The sequence below is a fragment of the Melitaea cinxia genome, chromosome 25, assembly GCF_905220565.1.
Source record: "Melitaea cinxia chromosome 25, ilMelCinx1.1, whole genome shotgun sequence".
Taxonomy (NCBI): domain Eukaryota; kingdom Metazoa; phylum Arthropoda; class Insecta; order Lepidoptera; family Nymphalidae; genus Melitaea; species Melitaea cinxia.
The window spans coordinates 1384128-1403611 of record NC_059418.1 but is presented as its reverse complement, the minus strand read 5'-3'; the positions used below and the strand labels follow the sequence as shown (position 1 = coordinate 1403611).

General features: G+C 37.8%; 1 protein-coding gene across 1 annotated transcript; it reads left to right on the top strand.

Annotated features, from left to right (window-relative positions):
- The first annotated feature begins 591 nt into the window (after positions 1-591).
- LOC123665853 (S-phase kinase-associated protein 2-like) lies at positions 592-17943 on the top strand. Its single transcript, XM_045600087.1, has 13 exons — positions 592-770; positions 936-1005; positions 2907-2981; positions 6117-6240; positions 6493-6660; positions 7492-7642; positions 8323-8452; positions 9161-9332; positions 9907-9997; positions 10687-10811; positions 12293-12452; positions 13656-13775; positions 17810-17943. The coding sequence occupies exons 1-13, from the start codon at positions 706-708 to the stop codon at positions 17874-17876; spliced, it is 1518 nt and encodes a 505-aa protein (XP_045456043.1). The 5' UTR covers positions 592-705; the 3' UTR covers positions 17877-17943.
- Positions 17944-19484: the final 1541 nt, after the last annotated feature.

Genomic DNA, 19484 nt, shown 5'->3' with positions numbered 1-19484 from the left:
ACGATCGGCTTCGTGCGAATTCCTTTGTCTTATGTTTTGGTTCTTGTTGATGTTGAGTTGTTGACACAGCATTAACTTTATTTTTGGGATTGTAGTCGGCAGTCGCTGTTTTCAACGAATTGGAAAGCAGTGCGTAGGAATGAAAGTCAGCCATTGGTTACTAAAATTGTAAACAAAAAAATAATGTTGCCAATTTGATTAAAATTGAAGATTATTATGTATATTATGTAAACTCGATCAATTATGCAAATATTTTAATAGTTTTATATCTTAGATAAATAACATAGTGTTTCTTCGATAAGTTTAACTTTAACTTTTATTATAACATAATTAACTGAAATTCATTTTGTTTATTAGTGATTTTTTCTTTAATTGATCAAAATCAATAGGAATGTCAAACTTTAATAATAATGTTTTATTTTTAATAATTTCACAGTTATTTAAACTAGCGCCTTATTTAAATGATACAATTATGGATGAAGAAGAACACAAAAATGACATAATATGAATTATCTTATTCATCATATATTTATTTCATATATTTTTTTATTATTGACTTATAAAGTTGTAACACTGTTCACACGTCTATTAAAAAGCTGTCTAATGTCTATACTTCATTCTCATTTCATTTCTAATTTTGTCAAAATAGGGAACAGTGATGACGTTCATTCTTTAAACTCTGGAAGAGTTTAAATAATAACAAAAATGAATATAAACAGTGTTGAAGATGATCATACTTCTTCTGCTCTGGATGTGATCGAGAGTCCTCGGTAAGCCGAGTTTTTCTGTATTAAAATCGGTGTATTTCACATCCCCATGCCTCTGACAGCTGATTTTCAGCGCCAAAGTCAAAAGGCGGCAAACGTTTCATAACGTGTCACGTAATATTTTTAACGAAAATTGTGTTAAAAGTAGTAATTTCGCGTGTGTTTTAGGAAGAGGATGCGGTTAGATAACTCTGGGCGTAAATCATGGAGCTTGATGGACCGAAGAACAGATACAGATGTGAGTTTTTGTAAAGATTCCCGCTTTTTTTGCAACCACACCCTCGGGTTTTATTAGGGTATTTAACTGTTCTTTTTAGATTTTTTTGCAATCTACCCTGTTTCTAAATAGTAATATTATCTAAAAATCTTTAAGACGAAAAGTATATATCGTTATAATACACTTCGAAATGTAGTATAACATGAAAATTACAAGCAATCTTACGAAGAAGTTTACGCGTGTTATAATTCAAGTTGTTTTAATAAATTATGTATAAAACGTGGTTATTGCGAGTTATTAGCTTTCATTGTGTAAAAATTTTCGCTGTCGTAACGAAATTTATTGCATTTCCTTAAAGAAATCACATAGGTTAAGTACTTTGAATAATGTAGTAATTTTCAATATTTATTAATTGACACGACATACGTCTTCCAGCAATGCGATCCGCCAATCGTGTAAATTAAGATATTCGTTTCTTTCGAAAATTATCCACTTTAAAAAATTTATTCTATTAAGAACCTTCTACAAAATATAAGAACAAAAAGAAAAATATATATATATATATAAAAGGCGACCGGCAGTTCTCAAGTTAATCACTTTGCAACACATTTGATAATTCACTTTGCTTCAAACAGCAGCAAAATTTTTAACATGTCCAATAAAAGTTCTGTTTACCAGCATATTTATTTAATTGTTTATGAGATAAGGGAAACTTAATTCCTTTGTATTTTTTGATGGAAACATACACTCTTATCCATTTTTATTATCCAGTTTTTTATATAAAAAGTGACATTTAAAGCTTTACAATCTTAACCACACTGATCAATCTCCTTCTTGTCTTTCCAATTAACTACATACACACATTCTTACAAACCTTTATACTATTATTTGGATGTGAATCTCCTACCAACATGGGATGTAGATTCTGCAAAGGTGAACCGGCTCTAATACATACAATGGCTGGTTTCATTTGTATCTGTTACTGTGCTTACTACACCAGATACAGTTTTAAACTAAACTATACACATTGTGTAAAAAACCTAAAAGCACCTAATGTTTTTAGGCAAAATTAGGGATAATTATTTTGAAAACAGCAAATATGGATAAATATAAATAAGTTCACCCTTGTCATTGTACTAATATTTTTGTCCGTGTCTTGTCTGTTAAATGCAATAGAGAATATATATATAAGGGGGGTTTTTTTTGTACAACTAGGTCGGCAAACAAGTGTACAGCTCACCTAATGGTAAGCGTTTACCGTAGCTTATAGACGTCTGCAACACCAGAAGCATCGCAACTTGTTGCCGACCCTACCTCCCCCCCGAAGAGCTCTGGTCAAATTACCATAGGAATACAACAATGCTTGAAAGCAGTATTATGTAGGTCTTCTGTAAGGTCGAGGTCCTTCCGCAGTCGGGCTACTCCATATTTTGAGGAGGAAATTTCCTGCTATGCCCTAAGCCTATATCCTAAGTTGATTCTGATTTATAAAAGAATTCTATAAGATATTATTATATAAATTATCTGGTTTTCAACTGAACTTGTTATACTGAGTTTGAACATTGGTATTGGCCATACAGATGTTTGCCGTGGTCTGGGTGTTTGTGTAGCCCTGTTGGATCCCTCCACTGTGCCTCGGAGAGCACGTTAAGCCGTCGATCCCGGTTGTTATCATGTACACCGGATAGTTATTTATAGTAGGCAATATATCCCGCAATCTGCATTGGAACAGTGTGGTGGATTAAGCTCATTCTTCTTCTACATGGGGAAAGAGGCCTAGCAGCCTACCCAGCAGTGGGATATTATAGGCTGAAGCGTATGTGGTTTAATCGAATGCCTTTCGATTGACTACACCAAAACTAAGTTAAGTTAGACATTTTAAATTAAATTGGCCCTCGAAAGGCTTTTTATTTTATTTCAAGGTGCTACAAGAAATGGGTGTGAGCTTACTGGAGCCGGACGACGGCGACAATAACTGTGACACCATCAGTAATACGGTAAGTTTTATTAACTGACTTCCAAAAAAGGGGGAGATTCTCAATTCCATTGTATTTTTTTTTAATATATGTTACCGTATTACCTCAGAACTTTTGACTGGGTGTACCGATTTTGATGAATTACATCGAAAGCTGCTTGTTTTGTGGTCCCACTTTCCACCCACACACGTACAAATGTTTGGCATGTACGGCGATCGATCCCGCAACCGCCAGCGCAACAGGCTCAAACCATGTCTGTAACCGTTGCGCCAACGCGGCGTCTAGTGGTGCGAATAGTCGCCTAAAAATGGATATTTATAACGTTACAAAAATATCTTTCTTGTTTGGATGTCTGTCCTTGTGGGTCTCCCCACCGTGCTTCGGAGAGCACATTACCGTCACTCCCGGTTGTTATCATAAATACCTGATAGCGATCGTTACTATCCGCCAACCCGCAGTGGAGCAGCGTGGTGGATTAAGCTCCAACCGTCTTATATGTTACAGGTTGAATGCATATATTAAGGGTTTGTTCTAATGGATATTGATGAAATTTATCTCGAAAAATTGTTCCAACTCTAGATTCAAACAAATAAAAAGTACACAATACACATAGTTCGGTCATTTTACTTTGTGTTCACTCACATTATGAGGGTAGATGTTAAAAAAATATTGAACAATTTAAATTTAGTAAATTAGAACGCCCTTCTGAAGAGACGTTCCTAACATCAATATAAACACAAATTGCTATTATTGACATACTTAAAAAAAGTGGATATCAATTCGATTGTATTTTTTATGTGTCACCTCATGACCTTTTACTGGGTTTATCGATTTCGATAATTCCTTTTGCGTTCGAAAGCTGGTGCTCGTTGTGTGGTCTAGTTTAAATTTGACCGAAATCTAAGAGGTTTTTAGAGTTGCCCCCTAATAAATGTGTACCGTACTGAACTTGTCAATGTAAATTAAAGTCGGTTTTTTTGGGTAGTTACAGCATGCGCTTTAGACAATTAAGTCGTCTGCCTATTCTAAAAATGTTGAACATTCAGAGCTTAAACAAAAAATACACACAAAATATAGAACGAAATAACTAAGTATCACTTAGGCTTGGGACTTCAATAATGTTGTGCTTTTAAACTTACACACACGCACAAATTTTACTAAATATAACATTGTATATTTTTATTATATGTATAATTGCTTTTGTTATGAGAGAAAAAATCCGAGTTCAAATTACATTAAAGGTGATGAAGTCGACAAAATAGTCAGTTGAATACGCATTTTAAGAGATAGCTAAAAAATGACTCGTCAGATCTTAAAATAAAACGGGACCTCACTACAAGCACTAGCTTTCGATTAAAAAAAAAAGAATATCATCAAAATCGATACATCTGGTAAAAAGTTATGAGGTATCACACAATAAAATTACCGTCAAATTGAGAACCTCCTTTTTTAAATCGGTTAAAAATACGGGAATTAGGTCTCTCTATTATAAAACATTGACAAAGAAATGTTTATTCTTACTGTGCACTAGCAGCTGTGCCCGCGACTTCGTCCGCATGTAATTTAAAAATAATTATTCAGTTCGCAGGGTTACAAAATAAATAAAGTTTTAAAATAAAAGTAGCCTATGTTACTCCTTATTACATCAGCCAATAAAATTCCCGTCAAAATCGGTCCAGCCGTTTCAGGTTTTAGTCGGAACAAACAGACAGTGTGTCCTTATTACATCAGTCATCTGCCAGTAAAATTCCCGTCAAAATCGGTCCAGCCGTTTCAGGGATTAGCCGGAACAGACAGACAGACAGACAAAAATTCTAAAAAGTTTTTTTTTTGTATATGTACCGTGTATACATCCACATGCATTTAGTAAAAATCGATTATTTTAATATTACAAACAGACACTCCAATTTTATTTATTTGTATATATAAATTTATTAAATTGCAAAGATTATGTCGATTCAGCAATCTTCACAAACTGGCTTAATCGAATGACACAAAAAATTACAATGCTGATTCGAGTGTTGTTGAATTTATAATTTATTATTCAGCAAGATAATCTCGTTCTAGAAAACTGATGTAACGATTTTAGCTTTGATACCAAGGAATGATACCAATAATAAACAACGAGTGTGCTTTAGACCACACGACTGAAGTAAAGCTTACGAAACGTAACTCTCTTTCTATCTTCACTAACTCATACCTCCCTCTCAACTTCCGTTCGCCTCGCCCGATCACACTTTTCGCAACGCTCTCGTCACGCATTCACCAGCTTACTCAAGTCAAGCATGCTCAAAGAATACTTCAAAAGTTGCGGACGCTTAATGGAACGCGGCCATAGTAGACCCACCCCGGCTTCGCATGGTTGCAAAAACTATCAGTGTTCCTCTACTAAATTATGCATGTATTATATATATAATTATATGGAACTACTGTATTTATTACAGAAAACTGAATCAAAATTCGTTGCGTAGTTTTTAAGATCTCAGCTAAGCATACAGAAAGCGAATATTCTAATTTGCACACCAATTATTTGTTCACTTCCTAACTGCACTTTCCGTTTCGTATCTTATACCCAAAGGTTGTCTGGAAGAGATCGCTCTTTCAACGACAAGACCGCCTTTGTACATCGTTCATTTTATATTATTATTTTTAACCGACTTCAAAAAAGAAGGAGGTTACTCAATTCGACCGTATATATATTCTTTCCTTTTTTTTAATGTATGTTCGGGGATAACTTTGTTGTTTATGAACCGATTTTGATAATTCTTTTTTTGTTGGAAAGGAAATATCCTAAGTGTGATACCATAATAAGGAAACCAGGATCTGATGATGGATTCCCAAAAAAATCCAGGGAAACCCTGAAAAATCGTAGTGAAGACTAGTGCGTTTGTAATTTTTTTTCGTCTACTTACGTTATATTACTGGTCGATGTAATTGAAGTCGGTTTTTTTCGTTTGCGAGCAAACACAATTATGTTGTTTTTTAATGGTGTACAATAAAGAGTATTATTATTAAATATCCGTTCCAACCGAAAATCAAAACTGCACATTTCTGCATAAATGTCACGCACTACTGCAACAGAATCATGGAAAAAATCATGTCCATCATGGAATTAATATCTATATTTAGTTAAATATATATAATGGTTCTTTACAGCACAGAACATTAAAAAGGAAACACGACATAGAAAACGTCAACCCCAACATATCGAGGGTAATCAGCCCCTCGGCCAAGTTGAGCCCCGGACCGTCTCGGAAAAGCCCCAGGAGTTGTGACAAATGTAAGTTGAAACTTAGCTATAGTACGTAGTAGAGAACAGCAGGAAATATCCTAGCTAAATAATCCTGCATTCATGTAGTTTTGTGTTCATTATGGCGAGTATGTCGACCAGAGCTTCTGGGGGGGAATCGAGGATAGGGTTGGCAACGCGCTTGCCATCCTTCTGGTGTTGCAGGCGTAGGCTACGGTAATCGCTTACCATCGGTTGTTTTACTCTATCGTTTTATTTATAAGCACCATGTTTCCATTCCAGTACCCCTCCAACCAACGGAACACACCCTGGACACAACCCTGACGGGAACCTATCTCATCGAAGAGGAGACGCCGCTGGGCCAGTCTGTAACGTCGAACTATAAAATTGCGGCAGGTTACAGCGTCAGTGCCACTACCACAAGTGGCAAGAAACTCAAGGAAATTGAACGTGAGTGAACTAACTAAAGTAATAATAGTGTTGGCTCGCAAAGGAAAAAAAACCGACTTCAATTACATCGACAAGTAATACAACGTAAGTAGACGAAAAAATAGTCAAGTAAATACGCGTTATCAAAGATTACTCAAAAAGTAGTCGTCAGATCTCGATCAAATTTAAATGGGACGACAAGACAAGCATCAGCTTTCGATTCAAATAAGAATCATCAAAATCGGTACACCCAGTGAAAAGTTCTGAGGTAACGTACAGTACACAAACCAGTGCTGTGACCATTGAGTCAACGCGTCAACACGATTAAAATAACACTGTCTTCGACGATAGGTCATTTTAAACGACTTAGGTCAAAGGGAATATCCCTTAGGCCCATCCCTAGGGTATTTTAGCCAACTTAAAAAAAAACGATAATGTACTATTTTATTTTTGTGTCACCCACACATAAGAGAATTCTAAACATTTTTAAAATCATATCAAAATCGACTGTTGCAGCGGGGATCGAACCTAAATCTCCGACTGACCATCTTGGTGCTAAAAATATGTTTAAGGATGATGTGCTCAGTTGGACTGTATTTTTTTAAGTGTGTCATCTTTTAACTGGGTGTACCGATTTTCATGATTCTTTTTTTTTATTTAAAAGTTGGCGCTTGTCTTGTTCCATTGAATGAGGTTAGCTTTTGAGCTATCCCCAATTATTTGTACTATGCGTATTATATTTATTGATGTATTTTGAAATAAAAAGCGCGCTTGCGATGCTTCTGCTGTTAAAGGTGTCTATAAGCTTGGCGACCTAGTTAAATTAAAAATATATATATTTTTATATATCAGGAACCCCGGAGGAACTACCACCCAGTGTCCAGACGGTAGCGAGTAGTGAGACCGGGGACACATTCTCGCTACTGCCAGACGAGCTAGTACTAAGTGTACTCCGCTGGCTTCCCAAGAGAGCTTTGGCTCACTGTGCCCTTGTTTGTAAACGGTAATGTCCTAATGTGTACCTACTTTTGTGCTGGCTGACTGATTGAATGAATGAATGTATTGAAGAATGAATGGCTGAAGGAATAAGTGACTTCATTATTGTCATTAATAATTAACTGATTGAAAGATTGAGTAATACAAGAGCTCCACTAGTACCCCACGAGAGCTTGGCTCACTGTGCGCTTTTAACTGAGTGATTGTTTGATTGATTTACTGAGGGATTGATGACATGGTAATTACGTCTTGAGTGACTGTCTAACTGATTGACTAACTGAGCGACTCACTTATATTGCTATTGAGTTACTGATTGACATCTAGACTTGCTGGCTGAATTGCTTACAGATTAAAGGCCGGTTCCTATATACAGAAAACGATTCGTTTTGCATACGAACTGTTCAATTTCAAACACATTCATAATATAAAATTCCCTCTGTGGCTACGGTAGTAAAGAATATAGCCACCCACTCTCTTCCTGTGGGTGTCGTAAGAGGCGACTAAGAGATAGCACAGTTCCACTACCAATTGTGTATTATTTTTTATATTTTCGTAATACAATTTTTTTTATTAATTTCCTAATAAAAAAATATACTCATAGAATTTATTAAATGCTAACTAGGCTGTAAAATAACACACTACGACATATTTCAGCAAAACACAAGTTCATGTATTTGTATGTTTCAGGTTGTATAGGCTAGCCTGCGACGAGACACTCTGGCAAAGGCTAGACCTAGGTAATAAGACTCTAGCCAAGGACGCCCTTGGAAGGATATTGGCCAGAAAACCCGTCATAGTCAGACTAGCTAGTTCAGAGGTATGGGTTTTGCTGTTTTTTTTTAACTGACTTACAGAAACTAGCTGTAGTGTGGCGGATTAAGCTCTGACCCTTCTCCTAAATGGAGACACAGTCTTATCTAATAAATCGCCTGTGGGATAAGCTTATTCCATGATTTTTGAAAAAGGTATGGGAAATTTAGAGCCCATAAATGTGGGTCATTTCAATTTTTTTTACGTTTTTTAGCGTACGGCTCACCTGATGGTAAGCGATTACCGTAGCCTATAGATGCCTGCAACACCAGAAGCATTGCAAGCGCATTTCCAAACCTATAACCAATCCCACCCAGCTCTGGTCACCTTACTCACCACAGGAATACAATCTTCTGTAAGGTCGAGACACTACCCCAGTTGGGCTGCTCCATATTATGAACAGAAAATTTCATGCTGTGCTCTACCCCAGTTAAATAAATAATTACGTTGTGTGCAAACGAAAAAAGCCGACGTCAATTACTTCAATCAGTAATACAACATGGGTAGACGAAAAAATTCTCAAGTACATACGCATCATTCAAGATAACTCAAAAATTACTGGTGAGATCTTGTTGACATTTAAATGGAACCACATGAAAAGGACCACCTTTCCATCATAAAAAGTTTATCGAAATCGGTACATTAAAAAAAATACAGTCAAACTGAGAACTTCCTCCTTTTTTTGAAATCGGTTGAAATTGAAAAATGTTCACAGATAGGCCCCTGGTCTCCAACGAAAGTGGACTCCTCACGCGTCCAGTACCTAGATCTCAGCATGAGTTCTCTAGAGCCGAGGACACTGGAACACGCAATTAGAGCCTGCCCCGCGCTTCGAAAACTTAGCCTTGAGAGCGTTCGTGTCAGCGAACAGGCACAGCGGCTTATTGGTGAGTGGTGGCCACAGAGTAAAGCTCACAACACTGTGTTTAATGATGGTAAGCGATTATCGTAGCTTATAGGCTTCTGTAACACTACAAGCATTGCAAGCGCGTTGCCGACGCTATATCCGATCCCCAGGAGCTTTGGTGCTCCCCCCACCTTAATCACCACAGGAACGCTACTTGAAAGTATTATGTGACCTAGTCGTTTAAAATATATAAGTTTTTAATATTATTAAACCTTTATTGCGGATATAGTTAACAATGTTTCTTGCAATTCATGTTGATCGACAATATTACAAAAAGGGTACATGCTAACGTATATCTGCGTGTCTTTGGACACAAAGGCCTCCTCCAACTCCTTCCACTTCTCTCGGGACAATGCAGCCCTCTGCCATAATGGCCCTGCAACCCTTCTGATCTCGTCTGACCATCGCTTCCTTTGTCTTCCTCTCTTTCTTCTTGTGTGCAAAATATATAAGTATATGGACTTAAATAACATAAAAAGAATTTTTCAATTTGAACCGGTACGGTGAGATTATTATATTAGTTATTTAATTTATTATTATTTATTTATTTTCAGGTAATTGTACAAATTTAGAAACGCTAAATCTCACAATGGCGCGGGGAGTCACAGCTGAGGGTCTGACGAGTATACTGGAAGGTTGTACCAGGTGAGTGGGCTTTAGAAGCGCTTTTGAATTATTATATATTCTCTAGTTACTTACAAAAAATTACGAGAACGAGTGTGCTTTAGACCACGTGACTGATGTAAAACTTCTGCACAATAGACCTGCACTGTGTCTTAGATATACGTAACACAACTGGCTATGAGAGAAAAAGAATCTCTCTTCTTGCTCCGTTCCCTGGCCCGATCACACGTTTCGTAACGCTCTTGTCACGTATTCACGAGCTTACTCCCTAAGTCAAGTGTCCGTAAGGAAGTTTTACTTCAAAAATACATTCCAATTGAGAAGCTCCTTATTTTGGAAGTCTGTTAAAAATACAGCTTTGACTTAGTGATAATTATGCAGCAACACTCTAAAAAAAATCTTTTAGTATGATTAGGTCCTGGTTTACAAGTTATGGATAAAGTTTATTCTGCACATAAGTTACGAATAGACTAACAGCAGGAAGTAGAATATGTGTTAAGGACCTGTTTCACCTTTATTGATAAATTACAACTTAGATTCACAATTGTGACTAGAATTTTTGCAAAAATATATTGGTGTTTGATATTAAAATAGAATATGTCATAAAATTTGATGCGTTGGATACCGTTATCTGTCAAATAGTGTTAATGGCAATTAAGGTATAAAATTGGATCTATTATAATTTTATTACAAGTATATTTATTTTGTAGTTTACAGTCGCTGAACATTTCATGGTGTAACCTAAGCGAAGCCGCGCTGCATGTGGTAGTGACTATGCTGCCTCAGAAACTACAGAGATTGAACATCAGCGGAGCGAGGATTATGACCGATGAGAGTAAGTTTTATTATACAACTCTTGATGGTAAGCAGTTACCACGAGCATCGCGAACGCGTTGCCGACCTTACCTTCAATCCCCCCCAGGGACTCTGGTCACCTTACTCAGAAATACAGCACCGCTTGAGACCAGTATTATATAGCTGTAATCATCTGTGAGGACTGACGCTGCGTTGGCGCAACGGTCACAGCCATTGATTGTACCTGTTGCGCTGGCGTTTGCGGGTTCGATCCCCGCACATGACAAACATTTGTAATGACCATACAGGTTGTTTGCCGTGGTCCGGATGTTTGTGCAGTCCTTGTGTGGCTCCCCACCGTGCCTCGGAGAGCACGTTAAGCCATCGGTCCCGGTTGTTATCATGTACACCTGATAGCGATCGTTTCCTACTATGAGTATAGTAGGGAATATATCCGCCAACCCGTATTGGAGCAGCGTGGTGGAGGATTAAGCTCTGATCCTTCTCCTACATGGGGAAAGAGGCCTATGCCCAGCAGTGGGATATTAAAGGCTGAAGCGTATAATCATCTGTAAGGTCGCGGTAGTCTACACCAGTCGGGCTGCTGTGGCCTACTGTAGTGACAAAAACTTAAATCTTGTGTCCCAGAACCCCTGCGTTTCAAGCGCATTGCCGACTCTACTCGACTGTTGTTTGTGTTTATGTGTTTCTGATTTGGAGCAGCAGTTGATCAATGAGTTATGTCTCATACCAGACTAGATATAACAAGATTGTCCCTTCTGACTTTTCTTTGTTAAATATGTTTAAAAATATCGGTACAACCCGCAACACAGCTAGCGTCGCTAATGTTTGTTAGGCATCTTTCTGTATGTGGAGAGGTATAAAGATATTTCGTGGTTTTATCCAAACAACTTCTCCCTTCTCATTTGAAAATAAAAGCAAATTCCAATCGTCATTTTGAAACTCAGCATTTCGCCAATGTAGTGACGCCATAGTCACTTGTAGCCTGTCACCACGGCAAACTGAAACAAATTAATCTGACCCTAACCCTGACTCTTCCCAGCAGCTCTCTCCACCTTACCATAGGAACAGAACACTGCATGAGCAGTATTATTTAGCTATGATCTTCTGTAAGGTCGACGTACTTCCCAGTGACACTAGATTTAATCAAGATATTCCCCATTTCTTAGGTTTAATGTTTATTGTCTGTTAATGTCATTCTTTTTCTTCAGGTTTTTCAATTTCCATCTAATTGTTGTCCGGAAAAAACATATTTGATCATCTTGACCAGAGCTCCTGGGGGGATTGGGGATTGGGTCGGCAACGCGCTTGCGATGCTTCTGATGTTGCAGGCGTCTATAAGTTACGGTAATCGCTTACCATCAGGTGAGCCGTACGCTTGTTTGCCGACCTAGAAAAAAAAAAAAATATTGCTCGATATAATGGTCAACTTTTGTACTTTTTCTTGTTTTTGTATTTTGTGGTGTACAATAAATAATATTATAACCCCCTTCCCCCCAGTGGTGGGGCGGCTGGTGGCGCGCTGCCCACGCCTGCTGGAGCTGGACCTCTCGGACTGCTCGCGCCTGGGCGTGGGCGCGCTGGCGGCGCTGGCGGCGCTGCGGCGCCTGGAGCACCTGGCGCTCAGCCGCTGCTACCTGCTGCCGCCGCACGCGCTCACGTAACTATCAGTACACTTGAGCTGGACCCGTCGGACTGCTGGCGCGCTGGCGGCGCTGCGGCGCCTGGAGCACCTGGCGCTCAGCCGCTGCTACCTGCTGCCGCCGCACGCGCTCACGTAACTATCAGTACACTTGAGCTGGACCCGTCGGACTGCTGGCGCGCTGGCGGCGCTGCGGCGCCTGGAGCACCTGGCGCTCAGCCGCTGCTACCTGCTGCCGCCGCACGCGCTCACGTAACTATCAGTACACTTGAGCTGGACCCGTCGGACTGCTGGCGCGCTGGCGGCGCTGCGGCGCCTGGAGCACCTGGCGCTCAGCCGCTGCTACCTGCTGCCGCCGCACGCGCTCACGTAACTATCAGTACACTTGAGCTGGACCCGTCGGACTGCTGGCGCGCTGGCGGCGCTGCGGCGCCTGGAGCACCTGGCGCTCAGCCGCTGCTACCTGCTGCCGCCGCACGCGCTCACGTAACTATCAGTACACTTGAGCTGGACCCGTCGGACTGCTGGCGCGCTGGCGGCGCTGCGGCGCCTGGAGCACCTGGCGCTCAGCCGCTGCTACCTGCTGCCGCCGCACGCGCTCACGTAACTATCAGTACACTTGAGCTGGACCCGTCGGACTGCTGGCGCGCTGGCGGCGCTGCGGCGCCTGGAGCACCTGGCGCTCAGCCGCTGCTACCTGCTGCCACCGCACGCGCTCACGTAACTATCAGTACACTTGAGCTGGACCCGTCGGACTGCTGGCGCGCTGGCGGCGCTGCGGCGCCTGGAGCACCTGGCGCTCAGCCGCTGCTACCTGCTGCCGCCGCACGCGCTCACGTAACTATCATACACTTGAGCTGGACCTGTCGGACTGCGAAGTACCTCAACCTTACAGAAGATCACAGCTAAATAATACTGCTTTCAAGCAGTGTTGTGTTGCTGTGGTGAGTAAGGTGACCAGAGGACCGGAGGATTGGGGGATAGGGTCGGCAACGCGCTTGCGATGCTTCTGGTGTTGCAGACACCTATAAGCGGCAGTAATCGCTTACTATCAGGTAAGCCATAAGCTTGTTTGCCGACTTAGTTGTATAAAAAAATGAGAGAAAATTCAATGAAAATATGTATGCCAGTCAGATGTTACATAAAGTAGTAATTATGTAACATTATATTACATCAGAAACGAAACCGTGTATTTATATCGGATATATTCATTTGTTTCAGGAAGCTAAGCAGCATGACGTCTCTACAGTACTTAGAAGTATGGGGGATGTTGCAGAGCGGATCTCTTAACGCTCTGAGATCAGCGCTACCCGCGATACAACTCAATCAATTTATGTTCAGGTAATTTATCCTCCAACCCGTTGTTACAGACAGAATCAATTAAACTTTAGTTGATAGAAAGTTTTAAATTTTCATTGTCACTAACAGGGACTATATTATGTCAAATATTACATAATAACAACACTAACACTGACTATAGTATGTAAAATGTAACACTATAATCCCTAATACTACCTACATTGTGTAAAATATTACATAATGTAGTCGGAATTAGTGCGTACAAGTATAATTTTTTGAAGTTTGCGTGTTGGATGAAAAAACTTATGAATCGTTTGTAACAGTAACGCAACGCATCTTGCGAGAAAGATATAAACATATTTTTTAATTATCACGGTAATCGTTTTAAGGAGTAAACTTGAGCTGGCACACGCTTTATAAGTATGTTTATAGACAAAAAAAACGAGTGTGCTTTAGACCATACAACTGGAATAAAACTTACGAAACGTAATTCTTTCTCTTTTTACCTTCACTGACATCCGGTCACCACGCACGGTCACACTTTTCGTAACGCTGTCGTCACGCATTCACCAGCTTACTCCCCAAGTCAAGCGCGCGTAAAGAAGCTTAAGGCGCTACCCTGACCAAATAACCTTGAGCATTCGTTCCCTCTTTGCCGCACCCCACCTCTACAATACTTCGTAAAACACTACTAGCGCCATTTGGTAAACAACTTACGAATATGCGTAAAAAATATAGATCTTGAAATCCGTAGACATGGCATTCATTAAAAAAATTTTTTTAATATATATATATATATATATATATATATATATTATTTAATATTAGTATAATATATAATATATTTGCTGTGTACAATAAAAAGTAAATTAAATTTATTTTTTTGGTGCGTAAATAATTTTCGTAATGAATTCAGTCACTACACTTACGTTCATAATGAATACTTTCAACTTTTTAACCGACTTCCAAAAAAGGAGGAGGTTCTCAATTCGACTGTATTTTTTTTTATGTATGTTACATCAGAACTTTTGACCGGGTAGACCGATTCCGACAAATTTTATTTTAATCGAAAGGTGGTGTGTGCAAATTGGTCCCATTTAAATTTATTTGAGATCTAACAACTACTTTTCGAGTTATATCTAATATTGCGTTTTTACTTGACGCTTTTTTCGTCGACCTACGTTGTATTATACCGCATAACTTTCTACTGGATGTACCGATTTTGATAATTCTTTTTTTGTTGGAAAGGGGATATCCCTAGTTTGGTACCGTGATAAGGAAACCAGGATCTGATGATGGGATCACAGAGAAATCGAGGGAAACTCTCGAAAATCCGTAATCACTTTTTACTGGGTGTACCGATTTTGATAATTTTTAATTTAATCGAAAGCTGATGTTTATCATGTGGTCACATATAAATTTTATCGAGATCTGATAACTACTTTTTGAGTGATCTTTGATAACGCGTAGTTGCTTGACTATTTTTTCGTCGATCTACGTTGTATTACTCGTCGATGTAATTGAAGTCGGTTTTTTTTTCGTTTGTGAGCAAACACAATTATATTCTAATACTAGCGACTCGTACCGGCGTCGCACGGGTGCAATGCTGATACTAAATATAAAATATATATAGATGAAAAGATACTAATATATAAAAAATATATTGTATTTCATTATGTATATATTATATATTAGTACATTATTATATTACCGTTGCGTAGGTTTAAAGATCTTAGCATACAGACTGCGGAAAGCGACTTTGTTTTATACTATGTAGTGAAGTATAAGTATTCATGATACTCGTTTGGTGTTGACTTTTTGGATTGAAGGCGAGTTATCTATAATAATAATAATATACTTTATTGCACATGTAAATAAAGAACAAAATTTACATAAGAAGCAATTATAGTAACAAATTGTTCAACCAGGCGATCTTATTGCTAATAATTGTATTTGCTCGCAAACGAAAATTCAATTACATCAACAAGTAATACAACGTAGATCGACGAAAAAATAGTCAAGTAACTACGCGTTATCAAAGATTACTCAAAAAGTAGTTATCAGATCTCGATAAAATTTAAATGTGATGATATCAAATGTCATGAAAAACATCAGCTTTCGATTAAATAAAAAATTATCAAAATCGGTACACCCAGTAAAAAGTTATGCGGATTTTCGAGAGTTCCCCTTAATTTATCTGGGATCCCATCATCAAATCCTGGTTTCCTTATCATGGTACAAAACTAGGGATATCTCCTTTCCAAAAAAAAAAAGAATTATCAAAATCGGTACATCCAGTAAAAAGTTATAATACAACGTAGGTCAACGAAAAAAGCGTCAAGTAAAAACGCATTATTATCATCATTACAGCCTATACAGTCCACTGCTGGACATAGGCCTCCACAAGTTTATGCCAAAAATAACGTGAGCTCATGTGTTTTGCCCATAGTCACCACGCTGGGCAGGCGGGTTGGTGACCGCAGTACTGGCTTTGTCGCACCGAAGACGCTGCTGCCCGTCTTCGGCCTGTGTATTTCAAAGCCAGCAGTCGGATGGTTATCCCGCCATCGGTCGGCTTCTTAAGTTCCAAGGTGGTTGTGGAACCTTGTTATCCCTTAGTGCCGTAGCCACACAGCACACGCATTATTAGATATAACTCGAAAAGTAATTGTTAGATCTCAAATAAATTTAAATGAGACTAAATGACACACACCTCTTTTCGATTAAAATTTTTTATCGATATCGGTCCACCCAGTTAAAAGTTCTGATATCCACATACATAAAAAAATACAGTCGAATTGAGAACCTCCTCCTTTTTTGGAAGTCGGTTAAAACAAAATACAGTCGAATTGAGAACCTCCTCCTTTTTTGGAAGACGGTTAAAACAAAATACAGTCGAATTGAGAACCTCCTCCTTTTTTAGAAGTCGGTTAAAAAGCAATCTATCTTTATTATTCAGACCGTGTAAGTAGAGAAATAAAATAAAAACAAAGTAAATTTTATTATCATAGATAATCATCAAGACATCATAGATAAAAACTAATTAAAATAAACTTCAACAATAAATGCTAACAAGATGCTAATAAATTTATTATTGTTAATTGATATTGTGAATTGAGCGTGCGCTACCCGACACGGTGACAAACAACACAAGCTTCTCCCTCCAAACCTTGCGGCAGACTGAATTTCGATACCCTGTGCTTGAGTTACAGTAGTGAATACGCCCAGATTTTAGAAAAAAATCTATAAAAATTCAAATTTGGGTCTTTTGAAAAAAAAAATTCTTACGTATTGTTCAGTATTCAATTGTCAATCAATTGGTGTCGGTTGCAAAATAAAATAATGTTTACTTTACGAGGAGATGCATATTATCAATCACTATTTCTCATTTTTGTGGTATCGTTGTAAGGAGATTATTTAACATCTATTCCTTCAAAAAAGAAAATAAAATCTACCATTGTATAATCAAAATTATGCAGAATTTAACTGTGTTTTTATTAGTTTGATTCTTTTTTCCATTAACAAGTAGATAGCTCCAAAAAAGTGCACAAAAAACGGCTAGCGCAGCGTTTCGGTCAGGGAGGCGCCTTAAGTTAGAATCTTTAAATATAAATTAGATGGATAGAAAAAAAGAAGTTTTATTTCAGTCGTGTGGTCTAAGGCACACTCGTTTTTTGTACAACTTTATGTGTGACACAAATCAATCCTTTTGTGAACTCAAATGCGTCCTGATAAATAATGCGAATATTTGTGAGGATGGATGAGCTTGTTATTCTTTTACGCAAAAACTACTGGACCGATTTTAATGAAACTCTGTACGTAGATAGCTGGAGATCCATAATACATGCTAGTTTTTATTCCGACGTTCCCACGGGATCGGAAATTATGCAAGTGAATCCGCATGGCGCAGCTATCTATATTACTTATTAATTATCCCAAGATGTAACGTCAGTTGATGAGAGCATGCACATCTGTCTGGTCGTCTCGCTAGTTTTAATTAAAAAACTTTTAAATACAATATTTATGAAACTTGTCCAACTGAAACCTATTTATTTATTTTTTAATTTTTTTTTCAGCGCCATCGCGCGGCCTACAGTCGGTACCCGTCGAACGTCAATCTGGGGCCTCAGAACAAGAGACTGATCTATTTATTTAAGTTATTGTACATATTTATTGTAATTAAGTCAAATAAAATCGTTCAAATCATAAATAAAACTATCATTTTTGTACTTGTTTTAATTTTAATTATAAAATCAATTCGCCCAAGAAGTGGTTTTGTGTAGGAACTAGTGATAAGAATAACTGTTTTCTCGCAAACTGAAAAAAAAAACTACTTACATTGCCAGTAATACAACGTAGGTCGATGAAAAAATAATGTAGTAAAATTATAGATAATTAAATAAGTTCTCATCGGATCTCAAATTGGAATTGGAATACCAACATTCCATAAAAAAAAGAATGCTCAAAATACACCCAGTAAAAAGCTATGTTCAAAAGTCATACGAATTAGGAACCTCCTTTTTGCGATTATTAAAAATTATCTCCGTGTATGAGCTAGATACAATAAAAAAAAATTATATGGTGTCATGGGACACCAGGTAAGAACGAAATTCCTTCGGATAGTATAGAAGCAACAATTTGAAAAAAAAAGTTGAATTTTATATATGTATATTTTCTAGTTCGACTTTTTTTTAATTTTTTGATTGGTTTTTAATTAAGTACATAAAAGTATCAAGGAAATTTGGTATTTTAGAAAATAAGAAATATCGTAAAATTAAACAAATGAAATAAAATAATAATAATTCAAACTATTAAGTGAATTTAAAAAACAAAAACGTCTTTATTTATTTTTGTCGACAGTATAAAATTACATAAATAATTTTGATAAATGTTTACTTGTAATATTTTAGTTTTACAAACGTCATATTATACAGTCGTGTGACTAATATTACGTCACTTCCGTTATATATTTTTCTTACGGTTTTAGTATCACATTTTTTTCAGTTCGATCGCCCAGCCAAATGTCAAGCCTGTCAAGAAAACTAAGCAATTGAAAAATTTTGGATCGATTGTTACTAAGCTATAAGAAAAGAAAAATCTATTCCTATTTATACGCTCGTCAAAGATACAGCAGATATATTCCTTCGTGTGTTTAATTATAACTAGCGACCCGCCCGGCTTCGCACGGGTGCAATGCTGACACTAAATATACTACAGAATGTCTTTATTTATAGTGTGAAGCTAGCTGCACGCGACGTCGTCTGCGTGAACGCTATACAGCACCAAAACTACCTATGCGAATGTCGGGTGGTCCAAATATCACGTGAGGCTATACTTTGCAGAAAAAAATTGACGTGATTTCTGGGTTGGAGTTGGTTTTTAAAACCTCACGTAGGGGGTGTCAAAAATTTGTTAAAAACATGACGTTCCCCTCGTGTAACTCGGTTAACTTGATGTATCGTAAACCCATTAATCGATGTTAATTCTGATGCATAATGAAATTGCGTCTAGACAATATTAATTAATAAAAATTTTATTTCGATATTGTCAACCGAATTCTTCGATTTGTTTGTTATAAAAACAAAAGCATCGAATCGTCATTTTACAAATTAAAATTTTAAAGTGATTATTATTTATTTTTAAAGTTAAGCTACCACCGATTCGGAATGTAGATTCTGCAGAGAAGAATCGGCAAGAAACTCCGCAGTTACTCTTTTGAAAATAAAAATATATATAAGTACTGTTTTAGTA

Bases quoted from the DNA above. Each gene is read 5' to 3' on its own strand.
- LOC123665853 (XM_045600087.1), top strand. From the start codon at position 706: ATGAATATAAACAGTGTTGAAGATGATCATACTTCTTCTGCTCTGGAT. The intron at 12,453-13,655 runs GTAACTATCAGT...CATTTGTTTCAG, and splicing joins CTGCCGCCGCACGCGCTCAC to GAAGCTAAGCAGCATGACGT. The intron at 13,776-17,809 runs GTAATTTATCCT...TTTTTTTTTCAG, and splicing joins CTCAATCAATTTATGTTCAG to CGCCATCGCGCGGCCTACAG.